The 25,219-nt window shown below is 44.0% G+C and overlaps 1 protein-coding gene across 4 annotated transcripts in view; it reads left to right on the forward strand.

The window, feature by feature from the left end:
* The window catches only part of trio (trio Rho guanine nucleotide exchange factor), a 294,295-nt gene that overhangs the window by 34,852 nt on the left and 234,224 nt on the right, over positions 1–25,219 (forward strand). For all 4 annotated transcript variants that reach the window (XM_084590873.1, XM_084590874.1, XM_084590876.1 and 1 more), the window contains exons 10-15: positions 5,331–5,522; positions 8,176–8,307; positions 8,410–8,496; positions 13,211–13,402; positions 19,406–19,528; positions 20,505–20,696. In XM_084590873.1, coding sequence (XP_084446999.1) covers positions 5,331–5,522; positions 8,176–8,307; positions 8,410–8,496; positions 13,211–13,402; positions 19,406–19,528; positions 20,505–20,696 — 918 coding nt within the window. The remainder of the gene's footprint in view (positions 1–5,330; positions 5,523–8,175; positions 8,308–8,409; positions 8,497–13,210; positions 13,403–19,405; positions 19,529–20,504; positions 20,697–25,219) is intronic.

Genomic DNA, 25,219 nt, shown 5'->3' on the forward strand with positions numbered 1-25,219 from the left:
AGTGAACTTACAGGTGAAAGCAAGTATGAAGGCAATAGTTATTTGCTCGAATAGTATCGAAGGAAATTGAATGCAGTCAAAACTCGATTTAACGAAGCCAGATTTAAGGAAACTCCCTTTTTTGAAAATGTGAATAACAAGCTGAAAAAAATGTAAATTTTTTGTCTGTTTTGTAGAGAATGCCCAAACATTTTTTGATTGCGAGCTAACGGTAACATCGTGGAGCACCTTTGTCCTGCTTTTACTAAACTGCGCTGTGCAAAACGAGATTTAAAATTTTTAATTGAATTGCCCAGATGATCTGCGAAGGGGTGAATGCCTTTTGTCTGCTGTGTCAGGCTGTTGGAACACTTGAGGGAATGAAATATGTGCTGCACACACTGCAGCTTAAGACGAATCTGTGTGGTCGGTGTTTACAAAGCACACGCTACTAAATCGCCAGCTTCATTGTGGGGAGCTCTCCTTGTTAAACTTCAAAAACGCAGTTGAACCACTGATAGGAAGCTTAATACACAACATAGTAAACAGAGACGTGTGTGCTGCACAAGCCAGAGCCATGGAAATAAAACATGTGAACTTGCTGCACAGGGACTACATAAAGTTATTGCACTGATCAAGAGCCAAGTGGCAGGCTGCTTGGGAAAAAGAAGCAAACAACAAGCTGCATTCTGTAAAGCCCATTATAGGAGAAGGGGACTCATACCGACATCAAAAACATTTTATCTAAGTTATTTAATGTCGTCTACATGTACGCATAGGACACACACGCATTACTCATAATTTGCTGCTAAATAAAAAAAAGAAACCCATGTGTGAAATGTGTGGTGATGAGCTTAGAGTTAATCACGCTTTAATCTTATGTCCACGACTTGAGGAACTTAAGAAAAGATATTTTACTCTATTTCATAATGAATACATTCCATTTCATCCCACATTGCTTTTAGACGAACAAGCATTCGCCGATTTTTCTCTTGCTTTTGCGTTTATGAAGAAAGCCAATGTTTTAAGTCAAAATTAAGTATCCTAATATCTACGCACTTAACATATCAGAAAATCTAAACTTATATTTGGTGCATGATAGCCACGGTCGCTTATGAGCCATAAATCCCATATAACTACTATCATTGTGGAGAGATACAGTATTTGTAGTCTGCTTAGATTGTTCTTGCTGAGGCAACAACGTTTGTTGTTTCTTTTCATACGCGCTAGTGGCGTCGCTTGTTACTGCGACCGGCAATTTCATTTTCGTCCTAATTATGCTTTTCCAAAATGATGCCATGGTGGCTTTCTGGAGGCCACTACACCGTATAATCGAATTTATTGAATTTGAGGGCCGAGAAATGCCTAACTCAACTTAATGAAGCTTCCGATTTAACAAAGCAATTCGTGGCTCTCCCCTGCTGCATTAAACAGCTTTAATTGTTTATGAATTGGAGTGGATAGTTTGCAAATGAAAGTGTGGCAGTGAAAGAAAGGCAGTTCATTAGCATTTACTGAAAGATATTTGCAGTGTAAAGATAACTGAAAAAAAAAGAAAACAGAGAAAATAGTATGAAACTTGCATTAGGAAATGTTTTAACAGTAGTAAACCAAAGTGAACTAACCATCATAGTCTCCAACTGTCACCACGCGGTTCTTTACATGCTTTTGACTTTAAATGTAAAAGGTGCCGACATATTTTTCTAACATTATTTGTAGTGACTATAAATATATAGTTACAAAAGCGCTGCACCAAGTCACACATGCCACAGAGTTAAGTGTACAAGAGTGACTGAAATTCCAGGTGCATCGCATCTCACGCCGCAGTTCCACCGACTAGATTTGCACTGCATACAGTCACGTGAGTGCACCGAGCACACATGGTCATGCTTTCGTTGCGCCGTCTTGGAAGGGACTCAGAAAATGTTCTATTTATCAAAAGTTTCATGCAAGTGCACATATTTTATGAAGCACAACGTTATTTAAATTGCACCATCCCTGACTGATGCGGGCACACAGAAAAAAAAAAAAAAAAAAGGAGTCGTGAACTGCTTCACATTCTTGAGTTGCTTTTTTACAGATCAAGTGTGCACGTTTGAGAGGTCTAGAAGAAATTTCGCACACCTTTTATTGCTCAAGGTAGTGCTGCAAAGGTACAGCTACATCACTTGTCACTGTCTGGCACAAGAGGATTGATCCTCAGCTTGCTCTTCAGTGATCATCTCCTCGAAGCTACTATTTCACTACACGTGGTCAAATTTGCATCCACTGCCTCATAACCGTGTCACTAAAAAGGGGCAGAGGCTTGACTGAATGTGGTGTCGGCTTCAGTATCATCAGTAGTACTTGCCTCTTCAAGGGATATTGGTTCAGGATCTTCGAAGCCTGCATGCTGAAAGCATCTTTTCACAGTCTTGCATGCTTTTGTTTCCAGGCGTCGGCCGAAATATGCACAGCTGACAGCAAGTTAATGCTGTAATCCTTCCCGTTGTCAGCACGCAGCATTATTCAGGGAAGCAGTTGGCAGCAGTAGTGGACGTTGACATTCTGGATTATTTCTTGATTCATTGGTTGGTCAGCGTCTGTGGGATCCATTGGCTGGTCAGCGTCTATGGCATTGGCGGGCAGGAATTCGAGACTGACTTCAGCCCTTCCATCTGGCCATGAGCAGGGCAATTATTCATGATGAAGGCAACTTTCCAACCCTGCCTAGTAAACCTTGTGTCCTCTTCCAGCAGGCAATTCTCAAAAATTGCGATCGTCGTCCATGCTCTACTGTTACCATGGGGTCACACTGCGTGGGTGCTTTGACTTCTCTACCACCAGCAGCTTGGAACTTTTTGTCCCCTGCCATGTTTGCATCCACAGTAATGAGCTCATTATTGAGCTTCTCACCTGTACAGGCTCCGCCTTTGTAGACAGTAGTCTTTGGTGAAAGTGCCTTATACAAAAAGGCCCATGTAATTGACATTTAAGATCTCTCACTGCTCATAGCTGCTTAAAATCTTCTGTTGCTACCCCTGCTACCAGTCGGTGCAAATATCTCATCTCAGTTCACTATAGCACTTTCATTAGAGATAACCTTGAAGACTAGGCCATGGCGCTTTTTAAATCTGCTCAGCCGTCTATTGTTGATGCTGAAATTTTCTATTTTCATTTGCTGCAAGGTTGTCTTCCATGCCTCCTGCTCTGCAATAGGATTGGTTATAATAAAATTGACACTGCGGGCATGCTTAAATTACAGTCATACAGCACATTTTCATCCGCTTTCAGCTTGATGCAAAGGCCCCCCTTTTGACAGCTCTTTGAATGCTGGCTTTGGGTTTCAAGATCCGGAACAGTGTTGAATGACTTTGGGATGTTTTGAAGAATCAGAACTTCTTATCTAGACAGGTCACTTTGCTCAAACTCCTGCTGCAGAATGCGAACTTTCACTTTCCATCATGTCGAAACACCAGTCTCATGTGGGCCTAACACAGAGAAATAGTGGCAGCAGTAAAGACCAAGATTGGCTTGTCCCGACTATAGTGTTGGCTTTGTTCATGGTTGTCAGCTAAATGCCAGTGTGCAGTGCGATGTTAGTGTACATTAAAGAACCTCAGGTGGTCGAAATTTATGTAGTGCTCCTCTGTGGTGCATCTCATAGCCCGAGTTGTTTTGGGACGTTAAACGCCCCAAAACCAAATCAAACCATGGGCAGTGTTTCAGTTAACCAAAGAATTTTACTACTGCAGACTTAGGAAACCGACTAAATAGTCTTAGCTCATTCCATTTATCCATAATTGTTATTTAACCGAGTTTTGTTTACTGGGCGTAAAAGTGTAAAACCGTGGTACCATATCGTAGTAGAAAATTTCTGCAGTGTGTCATGGAAAGCGTTTGTATTGACTGCTGGCAACATAGATTCACGGCTGTGGTTGGAAACTGACATATCATCGCTAATGTTGGGCATTCATTTATGAGCTGATTCTGGTTTTAGTTGATGCTGTTTGGGCAGTCTTGCTGAAGTACCTTGGCTGGTGTGCTGTGCCTTTGTTCGGGAATAGCAGCTTAGAACACCAGCGTGGGACTGCTTGATGCATTTCATGACAAAGAAGGTGCATGAAGAATATCAAAACTGCACCTTTTAACTTCATCCTGCAGGTCTTGCGTATCTGCTTGGCTTACAGTGGAACATAGATTTTATGTCCCCCGGTCATGCAATGGCATAAACATTGACACATTGGTAGCGTCGCCAGCAAATGCATCATTTGTGCCTGAATAATCTGAGGAATCTTAAAGAACAGTCAGAAAAATTCAGGAATAGTCTGGTAGAAGCTAAAATTAGTGAGGAGTTTCCTGTGACATAGACTAACGAGATATCGAAAAATACTTTGGGGTTAATTACGGTGGGTATTAGGGGTCGAAAGGCTCTTTGGTTGTGAGACGAGCACGCTGCTCATAGGCCACAAAGGCTTGTTGGTTCAGGTGTGTTGGAAGGGGACCTGGTGAATGGTTTGTTTTCTTTCACTTAGTGGCATGTCTTGAAAACATATACTGATGCTTATGGTTAAGAGTGTTCTGTTTAGAAATTAGTAATTGCATACAAAGTGGCATTGTCATCAAAAGCAAGTGCCATTGTGAATAAGAAAAGAAAAAGGAATGTGCAGACCAGAGCAAGTCGTCTGATTAAATCACATCATCAGCAGGTGGTAGCGAATGACAAGCAGGAAAGATTGTGATGAGGTCTGTTAACACTGTCGCATTCTGCTCATAAGGCGTCAGTTAAGTGTCTACCAAGGTGCTTTTTGAGTTTTTCCAATATATGACACCTGGGTTATGCGACGGTTTTGTTTGGTCTCCTCAGAGTTTTATAATTAAGGTTTCCATCGTGTATTGTTTCGTTTGCAAGAAGATTGCTTGTTAAGGGTGGTCAAGCACGAGATGCATGTAATAATTTCTAATTCACAAAGTACTTATCCGCATTCAGTTTACAAGCTCATCCTGCTTGCTCTGAGCTGCTGTGCCATCTCCTGCATGCAGCAAAATGTATGCTGGGCTGCCACCTTTTCTCAGTGTCCACATCATTATTGATGTGTTCTGTGAATCCACCTTCAGCAGTTGTTACGATTGCTTGAGGTGGTGAGCCTCAACTGGCGCATTAGTGATGAACAACTTGAGTTTGGTCTTTTAGTCACTGAATCATGGCCTCTTGTAAACACTGGCGATATAATGAGTGAATTAATATGATGTGATTTAATGAACATAATCCCGGAAAATTGGCGTGCAGCACTGCCATACTTGTTACAGTTTGACGATGTTTGCTTTGTCTAGGTGCTGAATTTTGATTGAGCATGACATTTATATTGCAGAATGTCTATGTGAACATAAACCGGATTTTGGTGACTGGAACACGTTTGATTGAGGGCAGCCACTACGCTGCTGGGACAGTGCAGCAAATTGTAGCTGCACTTGACCATGCGTGGAAAGAGTTCGCGGCAGGTCTTGATGAGAGAACCACAGTATTGTCCCTCTCTGTACTTTTCCATCAGAAAGCACAGCAGGTAAGTGACAAGTGCTGAGTAACCTCTTTGCTCTTTTTGTTTGGGATCAAACTCTCTTAGTAATGGCACCTTCATTTTGGTTGAGCCCAGTAGAAGCTGTGACGGTAAACATTAGGGCTAAAATGCCTCTGTAATGTAACTGCCTTTTATGCTACGGTGCTTTCTGCTGTCTAGGGACATTACCGATTCCCTAAAACTTCTTTTTAATTGGGGTTTCAGACTGTGGCTGGGGAGAGTGTGTTGTCATCATAATGGAAAAAGCTTGCAAAAGAGCATGAAATTGCATGATGTTGATGATCGTCATGCATTAGCTGAAACATAACCAGTAGAAAGTGGAAAACGCATCTTGGCTGTTTTGAAAAAAATGCATAATGAAATAGTTCTGGTGAAGTATTTTGATTGATAGCTGCAGCTTGGGATGTTATGCTTTGTATTTTGGCAGTACTCACAGGCAGATTGTTGCCGCTGTCTACTGAACACCGCTCTGTTAACACTTCCAAGGAAAAAAAGAAAAATGGTGGCTTTTAAGAGAAGGTTGGACTTGTAGGCATCGTATGGTGGCACCACTGCTTAAGAACAAGTGGCGTTATCTTATGTGCAGCAGCTGTGTGGTTGCCATGTGAGGCAGCAGGAGGAGCTGTGAAATTGTGGCTTTTTGGCAGCAAGCACGTCCGAACAGAGCATCTTTCAGCTGCTTTTCTTTCTTGCACCACACACATGTATATACCACCCTTGTTGTGCAAGCTAAAGTAAAGCAGAGCAAGGAAAGCCACTGCTTGTTCTCGTTCAAGGGGGGCTCCATGTGCGAGCGCTTTTGATGGCTTAGGAGTTTTCACCCAAACAATGTGCCACCTTGAATGGAAGGTAATAAATAAAGCACAAAGCAAGCGCTGCTACTTTACTTCCTGTAGCAGTGTGCCGATGACAGGCCAGACCAGAATCTCTGTGTAAGCTGGCACCAAAGGCTGCTCTCCTGGAAACTGTCATTGAGAAGGTGTTCCAGCACACCACGCACTCCCTCCGTAACACTGGTCATTTCTGAAGGTCAGTCCTGAAGCATCTGGCCAGCCACGGGTGCATGGTATGTCGGCACTGAGAGATCCATTACAATCCATCAACAGGATATACCACCACTAAGGTTGACGACTGGGCGAGTTGGTAACGGTAAATTTTATTCCAGCCAAAGGACAAGACACAGTCCTTTGGTTTAAAATGAACCGCTACCACCACTGCCATCCTATTTTTCCCCCTTGCTCATTCCAGCAAGTGTTCACGCTTGAGTGCAGTCTGGAAATAAGAACACGTGTGACTGGGCAAGTTGTTTTAGCATGTGCTGCTGTGTGTCTTTCGTGACCATTGGAAATGTTTATGTATATTTGAAACAATTTATTGTGCAGTGAAAAGTGGTATGAAGCCAAGTGTGTGTACAGTGCATGGAAAGAAGTTTTCAGTGGAACAGTATGTCCTGAGCTACGTTCAGATATAATATGGTGTGAGCCTTGTGAGGTTGTTGGTTAGTTTCGTTCTTTTGCTACGCGTTTCTTCACTATTCATGTAAATTAGGCTTCTGGCACTGCATATGCGCATTCCAATCATTGATTGCCATATGCTCAGGTCTGGACTGAAGCGAATCACGAGATATGAACATATATAAGCACGTGCTCTAGAAAGAGTAACCAAACCTTATGCATAAAACACTAGCCTGTTTATCTTCCACACCATGCAGGCTTGTTTCACTCTTTGTGTGAGTTCTATGGGAATAAAAAAATTTTATCTTCGGGAGCTCTCTGGTGGCGTTCCTGTAGCTGTTATGACAGTCAGAAACACAGAAGATGCAGGTTTTACTACATATTCTTTCGTTGTTTCTGTGCAAAGCCATGACGTCATGATGTGATGGACTACAGTGTCATTGCTATCGGCAACGCCAGACTCAAACAGCACCGCACGAGCCTTATAATGTTCACTTGTGGTCTGCATAATCTTTTTGAACGGTGATATTTTTTGTAAGCATATGTAACTGCAACCGTTCATGAAGTTCTTGAAGGTCTTTATGGGAGTGCTAAAATAACTTGTGTTCGTCGTCCTTATGTCGTTTCTGAATTTTAGTGCTCATAATCATAGTTCAGTGCCAACTAGCCACTGGGCTAGTTGGCTCTGAACTTGTAGAGTTTATTTCTTAGGGGTGTTTTGCTTCATATGCTACAGTTGCTGAACTTGTCCTTCCTTTTTTTTTTTTTTGCTTGTTTACATTTTTCATGCTTAGTTATCAACTGGGTTCTCAGCCACTGCGATCAGCCTTTTGCCTTCTATATAGTGGAATTAGTCATTGCCAAGACTGAGATGGACTTTGCTTGTATTTCCTGTAGCCTGATAGCTACTATTGATGTATCGGCATACTTAATTATTTTATTTTGACTATGCATTTCCTTACATTCTAACAGGCTTGTTGCATTAATAAATTTACTTTGTTCAGTGTGACTCCTTAATTTCAGACAAACTGCACAGCTTATCCTATAAGCTTATTTCACCATGTGTCGAGTTTCAAACCTATGCTTAATCGGTTGTTGTTTCTGTTTCAGTAGTGAGGGCTGTGTTTGCTAAAGCTTGTTATAACCTACTGCTATCAATCTTGCCTTACAAATATTTCTTTTAGTATTTGGCTAATGTGCCATCTTGGAGCAAGTCTAGTGAAATTGCCAGTATTCCACGTGAAGTTGCTGACTTGGAAGAGCTGATTCACAAACACCAGTCCCTATATGAAGCCATGTGCCAAGCTTATACAGAAGTAAGTTTCCTGCTTTCTGCCTTTGGCTGGAATAGGTTTCACTTAGAATCTTTGGGCAGGCTAAGGACTGCATAAATTCTGTATAAATACCATTCTTTGCAGGTTCATAGTGCCAGCAAAAAGCTGCTCTACCAGCTTGACCATTTAGTTCAAGTTTGTCATCCATCCAAGTCAGAGACTCACAAGCACGTAAGTTACCCCCACAAAATTTGTTTCTTCATATGATATGCAGTAGAATATGCGTATGAGTCTTAACAAGGAAGACAAGGCCACATGAACTTGCGTGGGAATTTCAAACACCCGTAACACTCACATTAAACTTATCACAAATGAAATGGAAATGTTGAAAACGTTTTCAAACACCCATAACGCTTACGTTATTACTCAATATCACTTGTGGAGTGGAAGTTTTGAAAACATGACGCGTGGTGCAAAGTCTGCCAAGGCAAAAGCCGAACTGGCCGGCCGAAGAACGTAGGGAGTGCTGGTAGGCTGGAAACGTCCACAGATGGGGGTTGCTTCCCAGAATAAGAGAAGGGCAAGGGAGCCCGCCGTTGGGGGCATCCCGCTAGGCTTGGGCAAGGGCAAGTTGTCGCAGTGACGCACAGAGAGGGGTGCGAGGGTCTGTCCATTAAGGCGCACTGCTCTAGTCACAGAACAGACGCAAATACGAGAACACAGTATTTCGTTCTCCTTAAAAAGTTGGTCGGCGAAGACGCATGGAGACGCAGGCTCTGTGCGCACAGGGAAGATCCACTTGTAGGCTGGTTATTGTCCGCTGTACTTTCTAGGTCTGCCCTTGGCGAAGTATTTTCTTCTGAGAAGAGATGACAGGCTGTGTGGGAGGATGGTGCATATGTCCTCGCTGCTGCTGGACCGCTCTCAGAAGGCGCCGTAAATCCATGCAGCTGGTTGAGGTGTCGGCATGTTACCGTTCCATATATGTTGACGAGCCAAGAGCGCAGGCCTATGCCTCTCACAATCATAGCTTCCTCCCAGCATGGCTTTCTGGGAAACTGGTGGGGGAGGATGCGTTGCCCCTTAACAAGCGTCCCACAGCGCCGAATCGGTTTTTCTTCCTGGGTCGTCTATGCCCCTGGCTCTGGGAGGATAGCTGTGAGCTGCATTCGCATTTTGTGCTCGAACCTCATCTTCGCTGGGGTCTGGCCTTTCACATTTTAAGCTGTCGTGTGCTGCTTGAAGAGAAAACACGCAAGGCGGCGCTGCAGCGATCCAGTCTGGCCGCTTTCAAGAGAGCGTTTTAACTCGGCCATGTAGTAGCGCTCGACTTGTCTGTCGCTGGGTGGTAGGGTGCCGATGTGACTGATGAGATCCCGTTGTCGCGATGAAAGTTCAGAGTCTGAAATACACAAACGATGTTCCGTTGTCCGACACTACCTTGTGAGGAACTCTGAACGTTGCGAACAGTGATCGGAGGTTGTCAGTGACTGCTGCCGAAGTCATCTGTCCCATTTCTCTTATCTCAAGCCACATTGTGTAGATATCTACGGACACAAAGAAAGTGCAGCCTTCAATTGGCCCTGCAAAATCTGTGTGGAGGGTGTGCCAAGGTGTGTCTGGCTTTTCCCATTCTGAGACGGGAGCTTTCGGCAGATTGCTCCGGCTGCTCTGACAAGGCTTGCAATTTCGGACCATTGTTTCAAGGTCGTGAACAATGCCAGGCCACTACGTGTAGCTTCTGGCACACTTTTTCATGGCAACGATGCCTCTATGTCCAGCGTGGATGAGAGACATAGCTTGTGTGCGTAGCTCTCTCGGAATCACAACTCGAACTCCAAAGAGGACGCAGTCGTGATGGGTGTTCAACTCTGTAGCTTTCCTGTGATAAGTGTCAAAGTTGTCCCCTTTGAGCTTGTGCACGTTGCCTTGTTGAACTGCGTAAACTTGACGGAGAGTTGTGCACTCCTGCTTAGATGCTGCAACTGTGCCTGCTGTAAGCAGAGGTTCTGGCAGTGCTTCGAACATAAGAACGTCTCCGGGTGGAGGCAGGTCGTCAATTGTTGCGTTCAGTGGCAGGTGGCTTAGTGCGTCGGCATTCTGATGTTTAGTCAACCTCTGATGGCCTTGGGTCGTAGTGCTTTTGCAGTGCTGCAACGATGTCATTGTAAGGCACTTTCGCAGTGTGCTTGGCTAAATAAGGGCGCAGACAGTGTCGTAGGTCTGTTTCCCGCACAGTGTTGGCAGGTTGGCCCTCTTCAAGGCTGGGTCTGCGATGTTAGCTTCAAAGTAGAACTGGAGGTGTCCAACCCACGATGACCATGGTGAGTTGTTGAGTTCTGGTATTTTGATCGGAAACCTTCGCATAGCCATGACTTGTCAATAGCGTTGCGTAGCGCGGGTTGAATTCACTTTCTCGTCGCCACTGGTGAGTTTGCGTGTCGTCATTGCAGCAAAGACGCACATGGTACAGTTAACTGTGTTTATTTATAACACTCAAGGGGGTGCAACCAGCGTCGGCTGAGGCGGAACCCGAACTGGCCGGCCGAAGAACGGAAGGAGCGCTGGTAGGCTGGAAATGTCCACAGATGGGTGTTGCTTCCCAGAACAAGAGGATGGCAAGGGAGCCCGCCGTGGGGGTACCCACTAGGCACGGACAGGGGCGAGTTCTCGCGGCGACGCGCGGAGAGGGGTACCAGGGTCTGTCCATTAAGGTGGGTTCAGACGAAAGGACCGGAGTGCGGACGGTCCGCGCGTCAGCACAGATCTGGTGCCACGTGACCACGCGTCTGCGTGTCCATCCGGTTGTCGAGCATTCACACGAAGCCAGTGAACAATCCGCGTGTATCCTCCTCTCCCGCTGTTCGCGCGCTGCTGAAAACATTTCTACCGAGAGCAACATGGACGCCGAGCGAAACCGTCGTCTCGCTGGTCTGGCTGTTCTACGGGAAGTGTGCGAGGATGACGAGGAAGTGAAAAAGCATTTATTGCAAGCATCTTCAATATTTCATATCGATGGGCAGCTCTCTACAAGCACTGAAAACGTGACTGTTGCTTCATCACTGCGCGCTTTTTTCGCTACTTCACCCATAATCAGCACTAGAAACCGAGTAAAGCTACAACTGTGGTACACCCACAAGCACAAACACACAAAAAACGATGCACTGCTGCGAACACGGAGCGAACGACGCAGCCGAAGTAGCGCATGCACAACAAACAATACCCCGCTCGAGCTGAATACGACACGAAAAGCGCGGGCATTGCAACGATAAAGCAAAAAGAGCAAAAACAATCTCGGTCCGCGCGGACTGAAAAAGGCGCTTGGCCTATTCAGTCTGCTCCGCGATCCGGGGCCCCGGACGGTCACACTGCTCGCTCGCTGTCACTCAGAGCAGTGACGTCGGCGTCACGTGGTGAGCGGGTAGCGCTGATGCGCTCGGACCGTCCGCGCTTTGGTCCTCCCGTCTGAACCCACCTTTAAGGCGCACTGTTCTAGTCACAGAACAGACGCAAATACGAGAACACCGCACTTCGAACACAGCACAAGTATAGAGAAAAATTTTCAAGAAATTTAGGTTTAGGTAGAATTCGATCACAACACTTGGGCTGTGTACTGGACACACTGCTGACTTGTATGGCTGCTTGTATGGCTTAGGAACAAAATAAGGTTTATATGTGCATTGTATTATCATTCACATGAAATGGAATCTTATGATTGTGTGCATATGTATGTCGGGCAATCTTTCACATAAAGTGGTTCCTTATGACTGTATGCTATTGTGTATGTACATAATTAGGAAAATAGGCCGCTATTGTGTCATGCCCATAAGGCGAGGCTTAACAGTCCCCCCCCCCCCCCCTCCTAATTTTTGTATCATTTGTCATTGTTACATTTGGTTGCAGTTTTAATTGAATTTGTTACAGTTTTAAAGTGAATGCCAATATTTGGCTAGCTTAATTCCTGCCAAGTTTTTGGGGCTCTGCATATATTGTTAAAAATGCCTCATATGGCATTTTGGAATTCGATCTACTGTGATTTGATCGCTAGGTCTTAGCAAAACCTTTTCTTAGGCTAATTAGGGTGATAGGTAAAGCACTAGCACATGTCCTGCTTTTGTTTCATTTGTTTTGTTTGTAGATCCTATGAAGTTTGTTTGATTAAGAGATTACAACTGTCATTTTGAGCCATACCATAGACTGGTATTTGGTGCCGGAAGTACAATGGCTGCAGCTCTTGTTATACCAACCATCGATGTCACTTAGTAGCATTGCATTTCAGCTCAGAGGGGCCATTGCTTGACACGTTTATGGTGAAATCTGGTTCGGACATTAGCATCACAGATCTTCAAATCATCTATTTGGTGCAGGCTGCTGTTTCGAATTATCTGGTCAAATTGACATTAGAGATTGTGGGACTGTAGAAATTCTTCTAATTATCTAACACTTTGAACTAACCAAGAGTAGCTGAGATTTGATCGGTTTAATTTTTTTCTGGTGGAGCTTGTCTTCTTAATTTGTGTCAAATATTCGTGGCAGTAATGTAAGAAAAATGAAGGCCATGTTCTGTGTTACAGCATCCACTGCTTGGATGGCTTCATCATAGGTGCTTTAAAGGTCTTTGCTAACCTGGAAAGGTGTCACTTGCAGGTCTTGCTTTCAAACTTGCTTAAAAAGTAAGGTGTAAAATGTAATGAGCGGAAGTCTGCAAATGTTGCGTCCATGGGACCCGGGAATTGGAACCGAGAGAGTGCTTGATAGTATTTGCAAGACAGCCATACAAAAAGCATCGCTGAGCCACAAATTTGAACTGTCCTATTGTGCAGATGCCAGCTGACTTGCAAAGAGATTAAAACAAGCTGCAGTTGAGTAGAGTACGCAGTACGTTTTGAAGCTTGGCTATGTGTTGGTGTGTGTAAGTACAAGCCTTGCTCCTTGGACTTGCTAGGGAGCAGCTGAAGGCAAGAACCTGCTGTTGGGCTGTCAGGCTGGTGACTACTCTGAAGGGGCCAAGCATGTCCTGTCAGTTATCCATGAAATTCTGGGCCAGCACCGAGCGCTTGAGTCTAAATGGCACACCAAGAAGCTCAAGCTGCACCAACGGCTGGCCCTACGCCTCTTCCAGGAGGACGTCCGTCAGGTAGGGCCTTCCTGGCCGTTTTTCTTCTTAAGCATTTGAGTACCTATTACAGGGAGATGAATCGTTATATTTGATTTAAAGCAACTAATCTCATTTTAATAAATGTAACTAATTGTCCATTAGTGTTGCGTTACTGCAGGAATTGTGTACATTTTCGAAGGAAGATTTTACAGAGATATAGTACTGTGAATGCAGTGTGGCTGCGAGTGTTTCTTGCTCACATTATAGCCCAGGCTGCTACTTCGTCAACCAGCTTCTTTGCGTTTTGCCAGCAATAACCTGCACTGTGCCTTTTGAGTAGCAACTTCTGACATCACTGCTTTAACAAGGAGATATCTGGCCACCTTAAAGGGCAACTCCGGCAATTTTTTGATGCTCACAGATTTAAACAAAATTTGCATCAGAAGTTCTCCACAGCATCGAGACTACATGTGCCAAAAAGCACAGTTGAGGATGGTTTAGTTTTCCCGCGGAGCAATTTTAAAGAGAGTGCTCCACACAGTGAGTTATCACTGATTTTCCAAGGACAAGGAGCTTCGCGATCAAATTAAATCTTGCGATTCGGCGCCCCCTTGAAATCCTTACAACGCATGCGTGCTCGGAACACTTGACATGGGGCTGCTGCGAACTCGAGATGCTTCTGATTGAGGTGTTTTGCCTTGCGAGTACCAGGCGATGGTTGAAATGGGATGCTGTGTTGATGATCTTTTCGCATACGATGCAATTAAATCGCTTGCCGTAGTCTGTCGGTGCCGGCGCGATAGATTTTTTGTGAGTTACCGTAAAAAAAAAATGCGTGCCAAAAGTTGTTTGTTTTAAATAACGCACGCTTAGATGAAGGAATGCCAGAAAGTAACGCTTACTCAGGATCGCTGACCTGCAACAGTTTCTGATAGGAGTGATAATAGGCAGTACAAGCAAATTTCAGCTCGCAGCCTTTAGCAGCTGCCATTGAGGTGCAGCTCGCCCAATCTCCTAGTACGACACAATAGACAATGCCTATATGATATAATACTCTTGAAACTTGCTTTATTGTGTGAAGCGTATGGGGAAACTAGCCACCCCGTGCAGTTTAAAATTTTGACCCGGGCTTGGAAATGCACCTTATGCACCCTTCCGTAAACGAATGCCGGCAGCAGCGCTGAACTTCGTAATCAATAGTCGTGATTAACAGGTCGGTTACAAGGCATGCAAGACATGAATATGAATTTGAAAGCTGATTTCGTTCACAGCGTAGTCATTTTTGCGACATATTGAAGGCACACCAGAACTTGTGTATGCTCTAATATTTGTCCATCGCATATGACCATAATTTGCAAAAGGGATTAGGTTTGGTTGTGTAGCAGCGCGTAGAAAAGATGTCATTAAGCTCAACAAATGCCATTCGATGGGAATGGCAATAAATTTTCCGTGTGGCTGGGGTATTGATACTATATGGGACAATAATCTCACTGGAAAGGGGGGAATTTGGGTCAATATCGAGGAAACTTAAACTAGCAGTAATGATCGGTCACCCTCATATATGCCGGCCACTTGCATTGAGGTTTGTGGGTGCATAAATGGCTTAAAGATTCTAGAGAGTGCTTCATACAGCAGTGATTTAGCCGCATTCAAGATCGCTCCCTTGTTTTGACCTTATTGGTCACGCATGCTGAGTGTTGCTTATGTTCTTTTTTTTTTTTTCAATTGCAACTGAATTATCATTTCAATTGCAACTAAATTGCTGTCACTGCTAGATGACATCAAGGACAACTCGCTGGCATCAAATAGTATATTTGCAACTTTCACGTACAGTGCCGCCGCGCGGCCGCTTCCAGTACCGCCCTCGAGGGGATACCCGGGGAACGGCTCATGCTTCACCAGCTTGGTGCTGCATCTCCCACGCAACTTTTTTATGTGTAGTTCGGTCGAGCAGCACTTGTAGTGTGGGACTGCTTTTTGTGTTGCCTTTGGCTCGCAGCCATGACAACATATTAATAATATAACTTCCGTTTGGGTATGTGGGGCACGTAGTACGAGGGGAAAACATAAAAGCAGTCGAATCTCCTATACACTAATGTGTTCTGACTGTGCAGTCAAAGGCGGGATAAACTTGCACATATTACCTGTAGATTATATGCCCAGGAAGGAGAGGATAACGAAGTTAATATCTCGGTACAAATCGTTACTTTGCCTTGAAAAGCATCGTGATAAATTCTGGGACAGCGTAGCTGTCTTATTTCGGAGGTTATGCATGTGTCTCAATTTTCCTTGCCGCTCTAAACTCTGATTGGAACCAAGTTTTGCAAAGGAAAGACTGTGACCAATGCTATGACGGTTTTCAGTGTGCATTTCTGATATGAGAAGTTTGACGTAATATTATCCAAAAATGTGGCGCAACAAACACAAACACAAGTGAAGAGACACAACACACGCGCGCACTACCAACTGTAATATGAATCTGAAAACACTTCCTCTTCACCACTCCTCTTCTTCTACACTCAAGTACATCTTCTCATCTCCCTCTTCTTTGCCAAGGGGATATTGGAACTTTCCTCCCCGCAGAACATAAACATCTTCCAAGCATGGCAGTCACCAATTCTACAAACACTTGCTTCTCCACACCTCTGCTTTGCCCAGAAACTAATACCACGCTGGACAGTCACAAAGACCACGACATAGTCACATAGTCACACACTAATAACCACCACCACACATGTGCAGTAGGACATGTCCATCCACAACACATAACTTGTGAAGTCCGTATGTATTGAAAAACTATAACCTGCCAACATGTCCATCCAAAAAACATCACTTGTGAAGTCCCTATGTATTGAACAAACTAACCTGCCAACATGTCTACGAAGCAACGAAGTCCATGTACTTGAGGGAAAAAGAATCTTTAACTACCATGGCCACAATACGTGAGAGGTGTCCAAGAATACTTTAAACTACCATGGCCACAATACGTGACACCTCTCACGTATTGTGGCCATGGTAGTTTAAAGATTCTTTTTCCCTCAAGTACATGGACTTCGTTGCTTCGTAGACATGTTGGCAGGTTAGTTTGTTCAATACATAGGGACTTCACAAGTGATGTTTTTTGGATGGACATGTTGGCAGGTTATAGTTTTTCAATACATACAGACTTCACAAGTTAGGTGTTGGGTTAGGTTCACTTGTTGTGCCCAAACTATAGGTAGTAGGTACTATGATGCGATGGCGTATATATTGATGCGAAGGGAAAAATTAGGCCACATGGAATGCGGGGTCGGCTACTCGGCATGCTTGTACTATGCGCATGAATACTCGGAGCGACATCTTAAAATGCTGCAGTTCGCCAGTGCCCATGATCCCTGGATAAAAGTTGAAACGTTTTTCTATATCCATGTTTATTCTGTCTGCGTCGAACGTTTCTCCGTAGCCCTTAGAGGTGCTTGCGAGCCCGTCGTACTTGCCGCACGACACCGTCAGCAGCAGAATGTTTCACCTACCCAGCCACACTTGAGGAGTCCTTTGTATCGCACTCTTGCAACGCCTGCTCACAAAGGGCCTGTGTGCTTATTCTAATAGAAGAGATCTGTAAGGGTGGTATTTATAATTATTCTAGTCAAAATTAAATGTTCTGTATTGACCCTATGATTTAGAAATAATTACTGGAAAACTACTCCTCACAACAAATCAGGGTGATACACCACTACACATTCTTGACCGCCCCTGCCCTGCTGATGGAAAGTGGGCAATCTAGGCTAGCCTACTTGGGATGTGCTGCGGCGGAGCGCTGTTGTGGCTTGCTTTGTTAATTTTTTTTTTTTTTTCATATGGGTTGGCATGCTTTCAGTGGATAGGCATCATTTCTGATTGTTCTTCTGTGTTGATGAAGCTGGGTTTGAAAATGTTTGTGGTGCTGTAATGAGTGAAGGAGCACCAATCATTTATTCGTTTTTTTTTAATGCTTAGTAAATATTCTTTCATTTTTTTTAAATGTGTCATGACATTCAGCACATGACAACAGCCGTTCAGAATTAATTCTTTATGAAAGCATTCAGTAATGCCATTTGTCATGTAAGCATTAAGTCAAACAATTTTCGCTGAGCATAGGTATGGTATTGTTTGGATGGTATCCTGGTTGTTCTTATTAAAATTAGTGTTTTACTATTAGTGCTACATGACTCCCTTTCTCCGTTTTTAATGCCTGCTTAACTTTACAGGTCTTAATATTGTGCAGATATGTTGAATAGAATTTGTGGGCTATGCATGGTTTTTTTCCAAGGGTAGGTTTTTATGAGAAAGCATTCATAGTTATTTTAAACCACCTATAGTGCAGTCCACTTATAACGACACCAGATATAACTATATATCGCTTATAACAATCAGATTCTTAAGTTTTATCAGCTTTCCCGTTGCCTCTATGTAAAAATAAACCAGATATAATGATCGATTATTGGCTGTATATCGGATTCAATGATAGCTTTATCGTCGCCCGATGGATTTACCACAGAAATTTGTCTGATTATTTATTTGATAAAAAAAAATACTAAGAGAATGGCGTGAAAACTCAACATATGCAGCGAAAACAGACCGGCGTTATGGTGGCTACCGGCGTAGAGAATCCGTGAGGGAGCGCTATCCTGTCTCCCCTATTGCCGCGCAACGGTTGCAGCTGTATCATCACCGCCGTCGCCGATTGTGCATCTGTTGAAGATGGCGCCGACCATGACGACGGTGCCATAGTTCAAGAGATGAAACTGTAGGGCTTCAAAAGCTGGAAGGCTCGCTCTACAATTTTAACGATCACCAATGCTGGGGATGTCCTGCAGTTCATCCAGTCGCTAATCTGTTTCGTGCACACAAAGGTACTGCCGCCACCATATGCGCTACTGGAAGTGGTGCTCACAGTGATTGTCAAACGAGTGCGAATTTCTGACTTTTATGTACGCCTAAAGGGACAGAACACTGAAATTTAGGTCTCGATTTTTTTTCGCCGCAGTGGAAAGATTGATGTCTAAAATGTTCGGTTCCATAACTGTTTTGTTAGAAACGATGTAGAAGAGTTTACCGGGAATTTTTTTATCAATGCGTGCGCCCATTTTTATATAGTTCGATACTGGAAACCATGAGCAGCGACCGCGATGACGACTGGTGGTCGACAAAAAAGACATACCGAAAACAAATATAACTTCAACTCGCCAGACAGTAATCAGGCATTTTTTGCGTTGAGTAACGTCCTTTTCAGTTTCACACTATATGTTGTTACGGCACAATAACGCACGCCCTCGTCGACGAATGTTTTAGTGGGCACTGTCATTGCTTTATTCACGAAATTGCAAACACTGTGGCGTCATCTAGTGGTAAAACCTGAAAGCATACCTCTCACGGTGCAAAAGCAGGGGTGGTTTTTATTTAAGGAAGCACTGGAGAGAGCGCAAAATATAATAAATTATGGCAGGCACTCCTAGAAGAAAAAAGAACAATGTGCAGTCACGAAAATCAGCTATATTTTGCTGACATATAGTCACGTGGGGGCTGCACTGAAAGTACTAGGGTTTCTCCGCTAGATAGCGCCTCGGTTGTTTTATGCGATTTTCAATGGCAAGTTAAAATTGTAAAGCTTCTGTACTATATGAGGCATGATCTTTTCATCTCCACTATAATCTCATGACATATTTTGGCCAGTGTTCTGTCCCTTTAAGTTGTTTCATGGCTATTGGTGTCGTCTGTAATACAGTGTTGAGGGCTCTTTATCATGATTAGCGTTGTTCAACCTGATTTACTCGTCGCTGGTAAGTAGGCAAGCCTACGTGCATGGAAAAATATGTGGGTGTGTGCATTTTGTTTGTTGTTTTTTGCCGGTCCAGATATAATGATAATTGGTTATAATGATCGAATTTTCCGGTTTTCTGTTATAAGTAGATTGCACTATTAATATTTAGTACTGTTTTGTCTCCCTAGCTTTCCTTTATGGCATGTAAGTGGCAGTATTTTAAAAGGGCAGGCATGCAAGAAAATGCTTTTTGACCACAGGTTTTGGATTGGTTGGAAAAGCACGGAGAGGTCTTTCTGCGGAAAAATCCAGGAATAGGACGAAATCTGGTTCGTGCCAGGGTTCTGCAAAAGAGTCATGAGCACTTCGAAAATGTTGCCCAGGTAGGCTGGTTTGTAATCTTACCACGGTTGAAATTTTGTGTTAATATAAAAACTGACTTTGGCGCTGTATCTGCTCCTGTTCTTTCCATTAACAGGCTAATGTATGTATTGACTGAAATTTTACTGCTTGATGGCTGGAAACCACCATGGTGTTTGCAGTGAGGTGGCGGTTATGGTGGCAGAATGGGTGCATTTTCTTTGTCTGAAAGATTCTAACTTTCTTGCCTTTTATGATTGCATGCTGTGTGGTATATTTAATTTTTAAGTAAGGAACTTTCTGAGAGTTTGGAAGCTAATTTGGAAAGAGTAAATATGGAGGGCTGAGCAAAAGAAATATATTTCGTCCTTGCTGTTCTATACAGAAAAAGAGCTTGATTGATGAGGAATTAAAAAACTGATGCATTCCAGCACTACTTGTGTTTGGCGCATGAGGATAGTAATAATGCTTTTTTTTTTTTTTTTGCATTTGTTCAAATACGGGACCTAAACTTGTCTTTAAATTAGGTCCTGTTTCCCAGTCCAGCAAAAGTAGAGAGACCACGTGCTTTGAGAAAACTGCCCGCCAGATTTTTTGTACAGTGAAGCAGTTATTTCTGAGACTTGCATAAAATACCCTCCTTTATATACTTGCCATCTTGTCCAAGAAATTTTATCTGGCACATCTTTTTATGCAGAAAAAAAGCAATCGTTGCAGTTGGCGTGGTCTCTCGGCTTTTGATCACAGGTGTAGAGTGTTGCATGCAAACGAAAAACCTTGAGTTGTCAAATAAAGCCCGATTTTACAAGACATGCAAGTTTTGTAGCTTTATTGTGAAGGAATTAGTTGCTGATCCGACATGCACCAAAGACTGAGTATCCAGGCACTGCATGCTTTGAATTTCCACTGCTGCCTCTGTGACTCAAGTAAATGTATTGTAGGGCAACCAAACTTGGCAGTCTACCAGAAAACAGGATTTACTTGCATTTATTCACCCAGAACACCTACACAAATGCGGAGAAGCTGCTGGCAGCTGCAGAAGAGCTGGCACAAACGGGTGAATGCAATGCAGATGAAATATGCGGGGTGGCCCAGGATCTGGAAGACCAGATCACCAGTTTTGCTACCCGTGTAGAGCAGAGGCGGCAGCTTCTGCAACTGGCTGTTATCTTTTTCACTCATGACAAAGAGGTGAGCAGGCATTTGAGATTATTGGAAGAGTTTGGCTTTTTAGTGAGTCATCATAATTCAAATGTATTTGAGGTGGAAGTTGTAGCTGTTGATTTTGGTAGTAGTATTCACTGTGTATTATTGTCAAATGAAATGTAAACCGCGGAGCACGTGGCTAATTGTCTATGTTACGCATCAGCTTGTTGAAAGCAGAGGTAGGCGTGCTCATCTGGTTTGAAAATGTTTTGCCTCTGTTTTCTGTGACGTCCATTTTCGCGTTTGCTGGCAGCAGCGGCTGTGGTCTGCGGGGGTGAAGCGAGTGCTCTTGGCTTACTGTCCTGCAGCGCTTTGATTTTGCTTCCATTATTACTGCGTTATGAGAGTCTAGCTGTGATGAGAACAGTGAAAAAAGTATCAAGTTGTGGTCAGTGTTTGAATGCCTTGTTTCTGATAGTGAGTGATTATGAAATCCACAACCCTAGCAGAAGAGAGCATGAGGTTGAGAATGACAGAGATCACGCTGTGTCATTCTTTGTGCCTTTGTCCGCCAGCGCTGCTGCCACCAGGGAAGCTGTGCTTTGCAAGTTAGCATCCTTGGAAAGAGTGAATGCGGCACTCCAGTTGCAAAATGTGAAAACGAATGTCATAAAAAACAGAAGCAAAACATTCATGAACCGGATGAGCGCGCCTATCTGCTTTCGAAAGGCTTGTGCATAAGCCATAGTCAGTCGGCCATTTGCTCTGCGGTTCACGTTTCATTTGACAACGAATCTACATTTAAAAGCAAATAGTGTATTGTATAACTTTATGCACCATGCGTTTTTCCTGACAACGAACAGCTGGTACAGTAGAACCTCGGTCATACGAATCTCACGGGGTCACGAAAAAATTTGTATCATGCAAACATTCGTATCATCAAAACGAACGAAAATAAGTATGTAGAAGCATAGGAGAGGCAGTCGCGCATATCTGCTTACGTCTGAGAAGGTTTACTACGGTCGTACGGTCACAGCTCGCCACTCGCGGTGCACACAGCGCGGCAGTTGATTGCGACATCGGCGACGTGCAGGCCGCATGCCTCCACAGACTTCTCGCGGCGCGTACAACACGACAAGAGATGGCGACGTTCTAGCCGCATGGTGCCGCAGACTGCTCGCAATGTGTACAACGCGACTAGGGGTCGCGAAGTCTACGAAGTGCGGCCCGTGCGGGCCCGCCGCCGACTACTATACTCATGGCCGCGCGCTGCTGCAAACCTTTCGCGGCGGGGAAAACGATCGCGATGCCGGCGATGTGCGGTCCATCCGCCTCCGCATACTTCTCGCGGTGCATACAGAATGAATGGGAATAGCGACGTGCGGGCTGCGCGGTGCCGCAAACTGCTCGCGGATCACGATCACGGAGCTAGCGATGTCCGGTCCTTACCCGCCGCGTATGCCGCCGCCAGCTACAGCGGTTGCGACTTCTGTGGTTTGTGGGCCATGCGCCGCTGAAAGCTTTTCATGGTGTGAGCCCAACAGAAAATCGCGACATCGGCAGGGTGCGAACCATGTGTCACCGCAAACTGCTCGTGATGCGTACATACAGCGTGGCTGGCGATCGCGGAGTCAACGATGTGTGGGCAGTTTGTAGTGCTCAAGGTTGCGGTCGCAGTTTGCGCGTTCGTATCATCCGTAGTGGCGCGGGAGAGTGTTCGAACCATCCGAAATTTTGCGCACTGTACACAATGCACTCTGGCCGGGGAATTTCGCGAATTCGTATCAACCGCATTCGTATCACCGAGATTTTACTGTGTTATGAACTTGTGTTGAACTTTTGATTTGTCTTGGCTATTGCTAAGTGATTTGGTACTTACAATTGGCGCCATTGAAGGACTAGAGGGTGGATTAAATATTTTCAGTCTTATCACATATAGTGTGTTTTTAAGCAGTGTGCAAGGGGTAGCCTTCGCTGTGGCAGATTGATTGAAGTGACACGAAGTGGCCTAGTTACACCGATATGCTACAGATTTCTCTTTCTTTTTTTCTCTTCCAAGTGTTCCGAGTGTTCCAAGTTTTCTCTTTCCAAGTGTTCTTCTTGTTCTTTTATGGATCTTTTTTTTTCTTTACCGCATTTTTCGTTATCAAATTTCTAATTTTGTTTAAATCTTGTGAAAGTACCGGAGGCTGGATGTAGTGTGAGTTTGACTACAGGGTAAAAATTAAGTTCTGTGTGAGCATGACGTTGTTCTCCAAGGCATTGGTGTCTAAATGACTGTGATCAACATGCGTGACAGAGTCAAGTCCAGCAAAACCGCTCACGCATGCACCTGCATTTCTTGGCACCGCTACGTTGTGCTTCACACTATTTAGGCCTTTTCTTGCCTTCCCAACACCTGTCTGCACTTTTACTGTCTTCCTTTTCTTAGCGAACTGTTCCAAGCTTCCGTGTTCGAAGCTAGCTTTTTTTTTTTTCTCATGTATGCTGTGGACTTTGCCACATGCCTGCTAGGCCTTCGTAGAAATTTAACCCTTTCACTGTCACGAACGTACCGGTACGCATTCGCGTTTCCTCCCCGCAGTGTCAATAACGTACCCGTACGTATTCTATCTTGCGTTCAGATCTTCGCGCCACACCGTAAAGCTACCGCGCTTGGACTTGCTCCGCCATCTGTTGAGTCTTTCTACAAGCTGATATGCTCGCTCTGCGCCGATATGACACATATATGGAAGAGTATGGTGCGACCGCGCCCGCCCGTTCTTTGCTCGTGGGAGGGGGCGTGGTCGCTCCGTGACACTACTCTCTCGAGCGAGCGATCCTTCGGCGCGCGCGTGCGGTTATGGGTTCAAAGTTTGTTCTGCCATCTGCGGCAGGTTTGGAGGTTTTTATTTTTATTCTTTGTCGCGCTTCCGCTACGGCGTGGTAAGTTCAGGGCCGCACGCGGTTGCCTCTCTCCGACTGACATACGACTCGATTGCTGCATTCGCTCTCTCCACGCGCCCTCGCTTGAGGACAGCTTGCCGTTAGCAGCAGCAGCATACGAGTGTTTTAGCCTCTTTCCATCTTTTTCTCTTTCGACTTCACTACGCGCCGTTTCTCTCCCTTGTGCTGGCCACTGAATGTGCGCCCTCCGCGCTCGCTTACTTTCGGATGGCGGACCGCGCGGGACCTTCGACGGCTGACTGGAGCGATGGCTCTTCGGGTTCTGATTACCAGCCAAGCTCGGATTCGGACTCAGGATCTACCACACTCTGAAGAAGTATTGAGCGTGTTTTTTTTTTATTTTATCATATATCATTTATAGTCAGACTGATGATGATGATGTTTATTTAAACACCTGCAGAACACTGAAATGTACAAATTGCATTGACTAATTTATTTGTATACCCATCATAATGCAAAATAAATCTTTATGCTCGTTCCCTGATATGCTCGTTCTCTGAAACCAAGCCGACACTGGGGGTGCGTCCCGGTCAAAAACAGCCGACAGTGAAAGGGTTAACTTACATCTTTCTCTCTCCCTCGCAAAGAAGGCTACTTCTCACAACTTACGAGCCTAGTACTTAAATTGTCTAAAAGTGATTTCTTATCTCCACACATTCCATGGTGTCATAATTCTTTAGGAAGTATATTAGCACATCCAGGCACTCTTTAATATAACTGTTTCTTAGTAAGAATTGTTATTACTGTAAATGAAAAAAAAAAAAAAAAAATAATAATGTACCATGGACCATGGAAGGTGAACTGAAACTGCACTTTCAGTTCATTAATATCAGAGTTTTTACTATATCTGCATTTACTCTAGTGGGGTTCACTGTTGCAACAGCACAAGAGACTCTAAACATCCTGACTATGCTAAATCAGAACATGATTCACTTGAGTGTGGTCTATTGGAGAGGGAGTTGGGCATCAATCCTCAAACCCATATTTGATGGTTTTAACTAAAGGAACTCATGAGGTTTTTTTCTTTTTTCTTTTTTTTTCAAGGAACTTTTGTTGACAAAACCAAACAATATGTACAAACACTGTTTGGACCGATAGCTCAGTAGGCTAGTGGCCGGTCCAAATACAAATATTACTCTCAGGGTCAGCCACAGAGGATCAAGGATTGAAAGGAACAATAGTGATATAAACACAACATTACTGCTATAACTGCATACATCTGCAAGAATACAAAACAAAGTGCAAGTAAAATAAAATACCCACATAATTATGAGTACCAAATAAAATTGATAAGCATGAAGAAAACGAGAATAAGAAAGAATATGGTTACAAAGTACAATAAAGTGCAAGCGAAGTACAGGATACTCACAAAAATTATTGTGCACACGTAATAGCATGTGCGCAATAATAAATAGCAGTGTAAAGCATGTTTCAAAAACTAGGTAACAAACGTGAATTTCACAAGAAAGAAAATCAGGCAGAATTTGATTAGACTGGTAATACAGTTTACATGTAAATTTCAAATTTCTGGCAGCTTTAACCTCGATCGGCAATTAATCTCATATTTTAACACCATTGAACTCGATCAATCGCTCACCATATTACATTTCTACATTTGGGGA

This window comes from Amblyomma maculatum, chromosome 1 (assembly GCF_055883805.1).
Source record: "Amblyomma maculatum isolate TAMU_Amacu chromosome 1, ASM5588380v1, whole genome shotgun sequence".
In the NCBI taxonomy this organism is placed as follows: domain Eukaryota; kingdom Metazoa; phylum Arthropoda; class Arachnida; order Ixodida; family Ixodidae; genus Amblyomma; species Amblyomma maculatum.